This window comes from Selaginella moellendorffii, unplaced genomic scaffold, assembly GCF_000143415.4.
Source record: "Selaginella moellendorffii unplaced genomic scaffold, v1.0 SELMOscaffold_31, whole genome shotgun sequence".
In the NCBI taxonomy this organism is placed as follows: domain Eukaryota; kingdom Viridiplantae; phylum Streptophyta; class Lycopodiopsida; order Selaginellales; family Selaginellaceae; genus Selaginella; species Selaginella moellendorffii.
Window position 1 is genome coordinate 1,387,171 of NW_003314292.1, and position 12,822 is coordinate 1,399,992.

The 12,822-nt window shown below is 39.8% G+C and overlaps 2 protein-coding genes across 2 annotated transcripts; both read left to right on the forward strand.

Moving 5' to 3' along the window:
- Nucleotides 1-6,926: 6,926 nt before the first annotated feature.
- Nucleotides 6,927-8,819, forward strand: LOC9649578 (glucan endo-1,3-beta-glucosidase 3). The gene is made up of 5 exons (XM_024681580.1): nt 6,927-7,066; nt 7,115-7,222; nt 7,286-8,530; nt 8,590-8,617; nt 8,671-8,819. Exons 2-5 carry the CDS (start codon nt 7,177-7,179, stop codon nt 8,783-8,785), a joined length of 1,434 nt encoding a protein of 477 aa, XP_024537348.1. The 5' UTR covers nt 6,927-7,066; nt 7,115-7,176; the 3' UTR covers nt 8,786-8,819.
- Nucleotides 8,820-9,131: 312 nt separating this feature from the next.
- On the forward strand, nt 9,132-9,609 carry LOC112348651. Its single transcript, XM_024681583.1, has 2 exons — nt 9,132-9,390; nt 9,447-9,609. Exons 1-2 carry the CDS (start codon nt 9,142-9,144, stop codon nt 9,555-9,557), a joined length of 360 nt encoding a protein of 119 aa, XP_024537351.1. The 5' UTR covers nt 9,132-9,141; the 3' UTR covers nt 9,558-9,609.
- Nucleotides 9,610-12,822: the final 3,213 nt, after the last annotated feature.

The following is a 12,822-nucleotide window of genomic DNA, read 5'->3' on the forward strand; positions in this document are numbered from 1 at the left end:
TAAAGGCATTTTGAAAATGTGGATGCCATATAAGAAATTCGTGTCTTGAAAGATGGTATACTTGTAGCCCGATAAAGTGTTCTGTTCCATGACTGCGGAAGCCATGAAATTTCTGAAAAGATTTCCAATCCTAGCCATTGTAGCAAACTCAATCGCTAGGAATATGGGACTGCCTTGTGTACTTGACCTGTGGGAGCATGGTGGACGCTTGCAGGAGATTCAAAAGCCCAGATATGATGCTCTAAGACACACAAACAATAAGGATGTGATGCTCTAGAAGTTTGGATTGTGAAATTAATTTTATTACATTTATTGGATTAAAATTACAATAAGATAAAAATGTATACACCATTTTATGACATTTATCGACTTATATAAGGGTAAAGAGCAAATAAGAGCTTTATAATATAGTTAATACGTAGTGCAATTGATATATTATTATTTATTCCATGATATATTTATAAATTGTAATGAAAGTTAATCATTATACTTTAATTATATTGTAAAATAAATAAATAAAACAATCAAGCTAAAAATATTTTTGAGGCCATGTTTAAATTTATAGAGGAGCACATATACCTAGAATATGCTTGGATATTTTAGAATATTCTATTATCTAACTCTATATTCATTTAGATTAATATTATATTTATAATTTATAATATTCTACTATCTAATGGTTTCTAGAGTTTTATATGAAATATTAGAGTTAGACTATGCACATGTTGGATTGCCCATCCAAGGATTGTTGGATTGCCTGGAGTGCCAAAAAATTGCAACAAAGGAGCAAGAAAAAGAATACAAAGTCACTGCATATGATCATTAAAACAATATATGGCTTATCTTAATGTGTGATGAATACTCATCTGGATTCATTAATATCAACTTCTCTTCTAATTACAAATTGATCAATTACTATTAAGTATCACTAAATTTTTATTACTGCTTGCACTAAATTATTTCCAAATCTAGGGAATCAACAATGAATCTTGCTCATGGCTCAATAGTGCTGTAGTCAAAGTACTAAGCTCCAGTCTAATGTATCTTTACTCTCTCGCCTAAAACATTATTTTGTGCTATTATTCTTATTAATTCATCTGAATTTCACATGAGTAAATGCTTAGCATAATGCCTCAACCGAAGACTGCATAAAGAGCAATGTACAAGTTTCAATCACAATCATTTTCAACTCTATACAAATAGACTCTAGCACTAATTTCTTCTACACCAATGTCTTTGAGACCGATGGGCTCTATAGTGCTATGAAGTGAATGAGATAGAGTGGCCATCTTGAGGTGATCCTATGGATGTGGAGGTGTTACTTAAATATTCTACTACTTATACCAAGAATGTGGAGGTGTTGCCTAAATATTCTGTTACTTATGCAAGGAATTTTGTGAGGCACATCCTTTAACAACATTGGAACTCCTCACAAACCTAGTCTGAAGACATGTAGGAATGTCAAAGATCCTGATGCATTTCCCACATACTGGTTAATATGAAATATGTCTGCACTCAAAGTGTAAAGTAAAGTTCCAAGTTTATAAGCAACTGCAAGAACTAAGACTTCAAGGTTGCCAAGTAACGATACTAGTCTTACATCTTGCTAGCCAATGCAAAATTCATGCTACACAAGGAAAAGCATTTGCAAAAACTCTTACTAAGGATTGATTTGAGATGAACTGTCTAGAGTGAGACAATTTGCTCTATCTTTCCCATGGTAAATAAACATTTTTGGAGTTAAAGCATAATAAGGAGTTGATAGAGCCCAAGTTTGTAGAGAAATTCCTAAAGTTATTAGCATGACTCAACAAAGCTTCAATGGCTCTCATTTCTATTGACCCCATCTGGATCATATTAGTTCTTCTTCCCCTTTAGCTTTTCTTTTGCTTTCCTCTTTACTTAGCAAGATTATTTTGGCCAATAAATTGGATGTGATTTTGATTCCACCACTTTTTGACAAACTCTCTATCTCCTTTTAAGATAGGTTTGATCCTCTAAATTTATGCTCCAATCAACAAAGATCAATTCATAGTATTTTTTCAAATAAAATTTGGAAAATTGAATTACAATTCCAATACAAAAGGTTTTGCTAAAACTACTCAGTATCTAGAGCTTGAACAACCAAAATAAAAAGGCTTAGAGCTCAAACACTTGAGGTTAGGTCCTAGAACCCCAAATCATGCACTTAAGCACCCCCAATGCCTTGTTTCATTATAGTGTATGTGATTATAAAATGAGATTTAAATATATTATCACTGTGGAGGAGTTAATTTACAAAGCAATTAACATTAGCAGCATGTATACAAGAAGGAGGTTTGGTCCATCCTTGCAGAGTTGCTTCCTCAAACTTAATGATATCCATGTCTCTCTATTAATTTTGCAAAGTGAAGTTAACAAAGAAAACTCCAAAATACTGCACCAAATATTTAACAATATCTATGTAAAACTCTTTGCATTACTCAACAAACCTTTATAATGTTTAGGTAGAATGTCATCACTTACAATAAACTTAAGAAGTTTAATTATTTTTACACGTCTACAAGCTCAAACAAGTTGGAAAATGGACAGTCTAGAACCATCCCAACATGGATGAATTTACACAATATCCTATTAAATTAGTCTAACTTATGAGCAAACCATGCTTGCAAACCTCAGCTCCTATTGAACGTCCTAACAAACTGATAAGGCTCCAAGCTAAAGAAATCAAGCGTAAAGAATGTTCAATGGGAGCAAAATTATCAAAACTAAGCTCCACACCCACTACCAAAGCACAACAAAATATTTTCTAATACAGGACAAGATTTGTGTTGCATTGCAATACATGGCCATGATTGTTGGTAATCTACTCATAAAGAAGAGATAAGAACAATGCATTTTAGAACATAGTTAAAAAATGATAAAGACAAGAACAAATGAACTTGCCTTATATTGGTAACAGATGGATTCTAACAAGTGGATAAAAGGCTCTTAGTTGGGTTTTTCAAAAGGTTCATCCAAACTAAAGAGGTCTAATAAATACTTAATTGATCAGCATGATGAAGTGTTATATATAGAGTCAATTTTTTTAGGAAAACCAAAGATTGAAGAATTAGCAACTCCTAAGAGTTAATCTTTGGAATAAGTGTGAAACTTACTAAATATAAAATGGTGTTAGATTGCGAATTAGGGTGCAAAAATAACATTATAGAGTTCATAACACTTTCTATATTCCATAGATATGCCTCTTGAGTGGATCTAGACACTTACCATAAATACCATATAAAACTAAAATGGGACTAACACATATAGCAAAGTGTTTGGCAAATAAAATAAGTTACAATATTGAGGGACTAGACTCAATATCATGGGGGTAAGCTAATGACATGAGTTTCTTAAACCAAATCGAGTATACTCAGCAAGAAACACATAAGGGTTTCTACTTTATGTTTATCCAATTTAAGTACACATGCATTGACTAATTTCTCAACTAGCTCAAGTGAGAACTATAAAAAGAACCATCTGTACCAACCTCCTATTGTTATGGTAGTAAGGAGAGAGTGTTCATAATAGTTAGTTGACAAGTATCTTTTGATACTTAAAGTCATATTTGCAACAACATGGTTCTTAGACATTACTAAAAAGTGATCATGTTACAACTACTTTATTGTTGAAGTGGAAGAACTTAATTGGTTATGCTATTTGGTGGGTTATATGATTTCAAGATTGTTCATTGTTCGGGGCATTCTATAGTTATGGAATTCTTGAGCTCTTTTTCCTTCCTCGCTCTTTTCTCATATTTTTCACGATCCTATTATTTTAGCATTTATGGATTTTCTAAACAAAGATTCTATAGTGTTAGCAGTTATTGCACTTGATGTTTAGTGTTCATAAGATGCAGAACAAGATTTACCTTCTCTTGATAAGGTTTATGAAACTTAAAAGGTGAATTTGTAAATCTAAAGGCTTTGTGATGGGTTTGAAAATTTTACATCACTTGTTAATGACTTGTTATTTTGGCAGTTACATTTTCAAAATCACTTTAAAGAAGACCTTTATTTTATAGAGAAGGATTTTGATGATCATTTATGGCTGATGGTACCTTCAATCTTTATTCCACGCTCTCTCTATACCTATTATGATTCTCTTATTCTAAGCAGGTATATGAAACATTATCATATGATTGAGAAGTTGCAAAAGTCTTTCTATTAACTAAAGATACAATATGATGTTATCCAGTATGTGTATAGTTATGTTTGGTACCAAGCTCATATAATACTCCCCCTCATGTTGTGAAAGGACAATTGGAGTCAATTGCACTTAAGGACTTTATGACTTTCAAATAACACCTTTTTCCAATGTCTCTTTGATGTTTGCATGTAAAATTTTGATCTCTTTTCGTGATCAACGACGAATAGAAATCTTGATTGGACAAACATTCTCAGTTAGAATAAGATGATTCTTGGCCCTAAATAACAAGTCAAATTAGTGAACCACTACAACACAAAAACTGTCAAAGGGGTCTAAAGAGGGAATAGAGGAATAAAACAAAAATATAGGAGGAAGTAATGGGGAAACAAAAATGATAGAAGCAAGGGTAGAAGCAAAGAAACAAAAAGGAACAAAAGTGAGAGGAATCAAAAAAATATAAGGAAGTATGAAAAAAATAGGAGAAGTTTCAAAGTCACACGTAGCATGATTGCACTGCAACCAATCTATACCGAAGATGAAGTCAAAAGCTTGATTGGGCATCACTTGCAATGATTACAACTTAAACTCAAGATTGCCCACATGTATAAATAGGTCCGCTTCATCCTATGGACATAAGTGTGTATTACTATTGCAATAAAGAATGAAAACTAGCTCTACCGCACAATATAAATATAAATGGTAACGTGTGGTAACATGCTAAGTAATAGAAGATAAACTCAAGCCTATATTAACCTACACGGATAAAATAATAGAAGATATGTTGTTATAAAAATGAGTTTGGAAAGTAAACACTAAATGAACTAGTGTTGAGTAAACCCCTTGATGATACTCCCGAAAGAAAAATGAAAGGGTCATTGATTTATTTGTACAAATATGACTCATATGACTCTTCATTTCCTATAAGCATCTCAGTGTCAAGCCTTTCCATTGCAATACCACCAATTAAACATTGTTAATACTAAGGCCTCCACCTAGGAAATGGAAGTTGCCAATTCGAAAAACATTGACAATACTAAAGTATGACTAACTTTATCACACACCCAACAGAGGACATTATGGCCATGATTATGTCCACGCTCTTATCCTTGAAATCAGGCAGTAACATCAACCTCAATTGGAATAGGACCATTTCTCATAGGAAGTGGAGTTAAAAAATGTGCAATGAGAAGTGAAAGAAGCAATATATTATAATATTGTGCTAAGTAAAGAGTATTGTCAAAGGTGGTTGGAACAAGTACATACATAAGTCCTATAAAATTTTGATAAAGTGTTGATCACAACATTTCTAATTTGATTTGCTTTAATATATTTGGCTCTGCAAGAAGCAAGAGGTTTTAGAAATGAATGCTAAATTAAATCACTGTTTTAGATAACCTTTGATAAAGATGATGTAATTGTTAAAAGGCATCATCATAATTATTAGCATGTCCAAATGTGCATTTAAAAACATATGGGAGAGTGCTTCAATCCACACAAGTGATTGTGCTTAAACCATTATACCATTGTAGCACCGTCCTTTGGAAATATATGGGAAACTCATACAAACATTGAACATCATCCTAAAAATGATATGTGATAATCATTGTAAAGTGATCGAACTAATAGTACATATTAACCCTACGATTTCCATAAATTTTATTTAAATATAGATTAAAAATATATATATTTCATATGTAATTTTTTTTAATTATAGTAAAGTTTTTGAAATTTTTAAAATATCTCAAATATAATTCTAGATATTTCTTTTATCAAATTATTTTTATTGTGACTCATGACTATAAAAGCTCTATCATTCAAGCTTTATTAAAATAAATAACTGTAGTTATTTTTAAAACACTTTCACTAATATAAAATATGTGTTTAAGAAAATATCATATTTATTTTATAAAATGGCTTATCAAAATTGGCAATAGTGATAAAATATTAGAATAGTCATATCTCTCTTCAAATATAGCCAACTTTATATTTTTCTTTCCAAGGTATATATCAGTTAAATAACTTCATGTACAAATACTTCCAACCTTTTAATGAAGACAATCTAATTTCATTTGATAAATGCTTCTATATAATTAACATAGTATACACTGAAATTCTCAAGTAAAATTTAATGTAATTTACCCTAGATAGCTGGTATGTTTTTTGTTTTGTGTTTTCTTTATTTTTGTGTTGATGAAATATTTTATTTACATTCATTTGTTTCACCATTTTTTATTGAGCTTGTAAAAGAGATAAAGATGGATACCCTGGATAAAATTGAAATTGAAATTTATTTATTTATTTTGCAGGACATCTTACTTAATATACATAAATTCTTTATAGTTATTAGTGTTTAAATATATTAATAGAATATTTGTTACAGAGATTTATTTTATTTATTTAATTTGATTTTTTCGAACACTAAGGCTAAAAGACAATTTTAAATAGCTAATAGCCGTAATTAGAAATAGAATCAATTTCATTTAGAGTTTCCCAGGTGGTTTGTCACGTGTCATGTTTTCCATCGTGGTGATAGTGAGGGAGAAATCATTGCTATAGCAGCTACTCTAGGCATTCGTACATGCCGCGCTTTATTTTGAATCCTCGTTGCCCTCATGGCCGTTGGATGGGAAGGCAACTAACGGTGAGATCTACTCGAATCTTTGTTCAGATGACCGAATCTTCCACCACCCGGCGGTAGCACGTCACTCGCAGGTAGCCCACATTCCTATTGTTTTCCTTGGATTGGAGGTATTTTTTAGCCCACAGCCCTAAAGGAGGCCTCTAGCGTTGTTGCAAGGGACTCGTCAGAGTCGATCGATTCAAATGTTCTAGGTGCGCGAGGAATCCTTGGCGGCGTAGCGCCCCTGGGATCGTGTTTTCGTCCTCATCAGATCAGGTATTTTCGATTCTCGAGCTGTTCTTCACATTTTCCATGCGATTCCAGGCGACTCTTTTCCTCGATGACGCGATTCCAATGACGACGCCGCGGTATCGGAGAAGCTGGAGATGATCGTCGGCTTCTTGATCGTGTTCTTGGCTAGCTCCTGCTCGGGTAGGCTCTGTTTTCCTCCCACTCGCCCTAAAAGCTGTGAAAAATCTTTCCGTGCTTTGGCAGCATTCGTGGGTGTGAACTACGGCACCGATGGCGACAATTTGCCCACTCCACAGCAAGTGGTGGATTTCCTGCAGCGGCAGCAAATCTCCCACGTCCGGATCTTTGACACCGACGCGGGGCTCCTCCAGGCATTCGCCGGATCCAACATCCAGGTGCTCGTCGGGATTCCAAACGAGGAGATCCTCAGCGTGGGAAAATCCAATGCCTCGGCGGTGGACTGGGTGAAGAAGAACGTCATGACTTATCTCCCAGGTACCAACATCACAGGGATTGTTGTGGGCAGCCAAGTTCTCACGGATTACTCCATTGCTGCTGCATCACTGGTTTCTACCATGAGGTACATTCATGCTGCTCTCGTGGCCGCCAACCTCGACGACCAAGTGAAAGTCTCCACACCGCATGGAACTGCGGTCATCCAGAACTGGTTTCCTCCGTCGGCGGCGGTTTTCAATCAGAGCTACGCGGAGACTGTCATGAGGCCGATGCTCGACTTCCTGGCCGACTCGAGTTCCTACTTCATGCTCAACTTCTATCCTCTGGCGATCTACGCGCAGAACCAGCAGACCATGTCCATCGACTTCGCCCTCTTCCGTCCCAACTCGGGACAGATCGACTCCAGCACCAATCTCCTCTACACGAACCTCTTTGAGACGGTCATTGATGGGGTGTACAGTGCTATGGCGGCTCTCAACTTCACAGGCATGCCGCTGGTGGTGAGTGAGACGGGGTGGCCATCGAGAGGTGATCCTGCGGAGGTGGCGGTCTCGCTCGACAATGCTGCGACCTATGCGAGTAACTTTGTGAGGCACATCCTCAACAACACTGGAACTCCTCGCAGACCCGGTCTCGCCATGAATGCCTATATGTACGAGCTCTTCAACGAGGACATGCGGCAAGGCGCGACGTCAGAGAAGAACTACGGGCTGTTTTATCCGGACCAGACTCCAGTTTACACCGTCGACTTGACTGGGGCGAGCTTAGCGAGTGGCAATGGTACCAGAGTTCCATCCTGGTGTATTGCCAAGGAAGGCATGAGCACCAGCAGTTTACAAGCGGCACTGGACTACGCCTGTGGACAGGGTCGGGCCGATTGTAGCCAGCTTCAACCAGGACAGCAATGCTACTTCCCGGACACGGTTTTGGATCACGCAAGCTATGCCTTCAATAAGTACTACCAGAAGGCGATGATGGCACCAGAGAGCTGCGACTTCGCTGGAGTGGCCACAGTTACTTTCACGGATCCAAGTAAGTTAACCGCCTTCACAGTTTCTTGTTGTGTTAATTGTAATCTCTTTGCTTCCCAGGTCATGGACAGTGTCGATTTCCTACAATGTAAGTGTTGCATTTCGTTACATGGTTGTCTAATCTTTCGTTTGTGGTTCCAGTGTTCCACAGCAGAATACAACATCGCCCAATGTGACAAGAAGTTTTGGACAATCATTTAAGATTCCGCCGAGCACTGGACTCTTGTTTCTTTCGGTTGCTCTTTTCTGGAGCTAAAACAATTTTGATGCATTACCTTCCTTTCGCTACACGATGTGAGTCCTTCCATTTTCCATGTTTCCAGAGCTCAAAACTAAACTAGCTACGTGCTTGCGCTTGTTTCTCTCAGCTCCTATTGATTCAAAGCAACTTCGAAGTCGAGGTGCTTTCGGAAGTCCTTGCGGACTCCTCCACGGTTGGAGCAATGTCGTACAGCTCGTAAATCGCTTCTCCCCGCAAAGCTTCTCGAGTTTTTCACCCGTATCGAACAGGCGCGAAAGAAATCCAGGTTGTGAATCGTGGATATTGTCTTTGGCTTTGACACGCGTAGTCAATGCCAGAGGTTTAGTTGATCAAAGTAAATTAGGGTCGAAATGCAGCGTCTCCCGCCAGTGCCTCTGGTTGCCAGTCTTCCCAAGTTGCGCTTGAGCGCGACCAGGTCAGCCAGCAGCCGCGTGATATCGATGCAACCACTGCAAGCCAGCCGACCCAGATCGCTCTACATGCCATTCCCGGACGATGGCCGAGACCTGCTTATCAAGAGTGTGGCGGAGCAGTGTGGAATAGAAGCTGTCCACCAGGAAGACACCTTTGAGTCCTTGGGATGCGACGAACTAGATTTGGTACGCGTGTTTATCCCTCGCTTTCTCTTGTCAGGTGAAAATTCCTTGTTGCCCAGGTTGAGATCTCCATGGCTTTAGAGGATTGTGGATTTTGTCTGGAGGGAAATCCAATTCCATTGTTGGAGGAGACTGTAGGAGGCGCATGTCGTCGCATGAAGAGGCTGTAACATTTGGTGCACTGGAAGAATCGAATTAATCCTAATCTCTTTGTTCTTTAAATCCTGTCACGTGTCATTGACCGGTGCCACGCTGTTGTGCCACATGGACAAATTTGCCACGTGTTTAATGCGCAGTTGACTTGAATAGTTTAGGGTTCTTGAGAGGTATGGCGAGTAGTAGGTCCGTGGTGGTGTACGAGAACGATGGCGGGGCGCTCTACAATTACGTAAACAGCTACCTCTCCTCTCTCACAGTCAATCCGGAGCAGCCGGCGCTCTTCAGGGCGAGCTTGATCGACGACAAGACGCCCCTCATCTTGGGGCTCCAGCCGGGCTTTCCCGTGCGTGACAAGTTCCAGGGCCTGGATTTCGAGTGGAGCGCGGGCGTGGCCACTGATGAATCGCGCTATGTCATGGCGGCGTTCCCGCCGCACTGCTCCAACGACGTGATCCAGGCCTACTTTTCTCAATACTAGAAACCCTAGTTAACAACACAATATCAAGGTTAAAATATTTTTAGCTGGACTTTTAAACAAAGAAGTGACGACATGCCCTGGTGGACATGTCCACAAGAACAATGTTTGCGTCACGATGTCACCGTGCTGCTACAAAACAGGTTTCATGCTTCTTGATCATGGATTCTAGAGCAGCATAGCTATGCTTCGCTGCCTTACTTATCAATTCATTCCAGTGTCTTTTATGCGCCTCAACCATGAATTTTAAGCAGAATCCTTAAACACGAGGATGGAGCGCATTTGCCTGACACGAATTGCCAGTTCTATTGAATTGCAGTTTAGGGCTGATATGGGTGGTCTAATGACCTTTTCTAATAGCCGTCGGATGAGATACAGTCGAGGATATATTTGGCGAAGGACAATCTAAGTTACCCTATGGAGCAGGGATTGTTGAGCCCAAATGGTGAGTATGATCTTGCTGATATCTACGAGAGTTGGAACCTCAGTGGGCACTGGATTATACGGCGCCAGTTCTTGATAAATCTTGTTTGTCATTGCTTCACTATATATGGGTTCTATATGGGTGCCATATTTTGGCCCCCTGAGTTCCCCGAAGGAAGCGGAGCTTCTGCTTTGGTTCCCGTCTTCGTATCATGTAAGTGTTTCACTGTTTTCTCTCTCGAGACTGACAAGTGCGTCCATGCAGTATTTTTCTATGCCCTTTTGGGTCGAAAGAAAAGTAATGCATATGGTCTTCTTGTTGGAGGCACCAGCGGTTTTCTCAGTGGTGTGTGTTCCATAATGAGCACAAATCAATGGGTGATGCTTCCGCTGCTGGCGATATCATGCTGTGGACTTCTCACTCCGGTAATGCAACTTCCTGACAAATGGTATGACGGGCCCGGATTGTTCAAGTTCATAGTGGTGTACATGACGATGATTACGAGTTGCATGGCTGCCTGTATTTTGGGCACCGTTGCTCCACCGCTAGGATGGCATAGACAAGCCCTTTTACTTGTGGGATCGATCGCTGCAATTGTCCACGGGATGTTGATTCATTTCTACATGTTGCAGTCTCCACTAGAAATGCTATATGGTCGCTGCGATAGATTGGGAGAAATGGATATGGATGAGCGGCTTGCTGTGCGCCAAGAGAAGACCATTGAAGCTTTGAGGGAGTTTGCCAAGGCTACAGGGAATACTTTACCAAAAAATCTGAAGAGCCTCATAAAACCTCAGAGTTGTCATATCTGAGCATTTCCTCTGAATTGTCTAGCCTCATAAAAAGACAGTTTTCTAGCCTCTCATCTAGAGATTTAAATGTCTTGAACTAATAAATTTATAGTTTCGTAAACTTTCCCACTCTTAGAAAGCTAGGCTGTGTAAACAAAAGTCCTAAAATGACAACAGAATTGAATAACCGCATGCTCCAAGCAAGCCTTCGTGAAGGCAACTGCTTCCACGGCAACGGATACGAGCATTCTTCTCATTCCCAGCATTGGCCCAGCAAGTTCACGTCACAAACGTTTTAGAAAACGAAAAGATTGCGGCGGCGACTGATCATCCAGAGGGTCAACTCTCCCGGTGAAGAATACCCCTTGAAATCGTAAAAAGAAAAAATAAACAAGATCGCGCTAACGGACTTTCAGCTTTCTGAATGACGTATGATAACGCAGCTTTCCGACTCATAGAGCTCCAGATGTGCGTGGACAATTTCATCGAGCCGTGCATGTCAGCATGTCTGAGTAGCACAGACATGCAGCGCCGATCAGCTTGGCCAGGCGGCTCGTCCTGTAATCCCCGACAGTTAGTCGACGTGGCTGACCCCTCGAATGGTTTGGCTGCTCCTAAATGTTTCCTGTTTCCATTTCTTCCAGTGCCACTAGACTGGAATCGCAATCGAATAAACGTCCCACTCTAAGATCTTCCACGAGTAACTCTTGGTTTTACTTCCTCCTTTCGAGAGCTATTGCAACTCCTCGTGGTTCTAAGCGTGACGAGGGACTTTTTCGTGGCACAAGTTAACGTCACAGGTTCCATGCGCTCTCGAGAAGACAGGTCCGAAGAAGGCTGACTTTGGGAGGTTGTTCGTCTTCTCTCCACCACCTGAGAGGCTTGCTTCTCCTGTTGAGCATCGGAAAAGTAAAAGCTTGACTTTGTGATTGCCGCAAATGTCGTAGGAGTTGCTGGAGGTTATCCGAGAATTTCTCGTCCGGCTGTTGCTGTCCTCTTCACCAAACCTTCTCTTGGTGTCCTCACCGCTAAGACTTGAAGGCTCTTCTTCTTCTTCTTCTACTACGAGTTGGCTGTTCCGGCTTTTCCAGCTTTTCCATCTTCTCAGGCCCCTTCTTTTTAGCTTCTGTGCGGCAATCTGTCTGCTTCGCCTCCCGCCTTTTCAACCTTGTCCAGCTGTGGGACCTCCTCTTCAATGGCATCTTCACTTTCAGTTCTCAGCTTTATTTCTTCTTTCCGTTTCGTCTTCTTCTCCCGTTCCATCTGCTTTTTCCATGTACGACTGCTGCCTCTGCTCTAGTTCATCTGGATCCTGAGATAAACTCGTCCAACCGTGTAGCTTCCTCCGGTTATATAGATCCATCTTTTTTGTATGGCTGCCAGAAGAACTTCATGTTTCCATCTGTCTGGAACGATTTCTCACTCAATCTGGATGAGACTTCAGCACGTTCTCCTCGTCAATCCATCCGTGAGACGAAGGGTCAGGAACTCCAATTTTCCAGCACTTGAGAGCAAAACAGTGTAGAATCAGAAGAAAGAACTCTTACGTAAATCAGGCGCGTGTTCATGTCAAGCACACCTCATCC

Coding starts and splice junctions, on each gene's coding strand:
- LOC9649578 (XM_024681580.1), top strand. CDS start 7,177: ATGATCGTCGGCTTCTTGATCGTGTTCTTGGCTAGCTCCTGCTCGG. Junction 7,223..7,285: donor CTTGGCTAGCTCCTGCTCGG/GTAGGCTCTGTT, acceptor GTGCTTTGGCAG/CATTCGTGGGTGTGAACTAC. Junction 8,618..8,670: donor CAGTGTCGATTTCCTACAAT/GTAAGTGTTGCA, acceptor TTGTGGTTCCAG/TGTTCCACAGCAGAATACAA.
- LOC112348651 (XM_024681583.1), top strand. CDS start 9,142: ATGCAGCGTCTCCCGCCAGTGCCTCTGGTTGCCAGTCTTCCCAAGTTG. Junction 9,391..9,446: donor GATGCGACGAACTAGATTTG/GTACGCGTGTTT, acceptor CTTGTTGCCCAG/GTTGAGATCTCCATGGCTTT.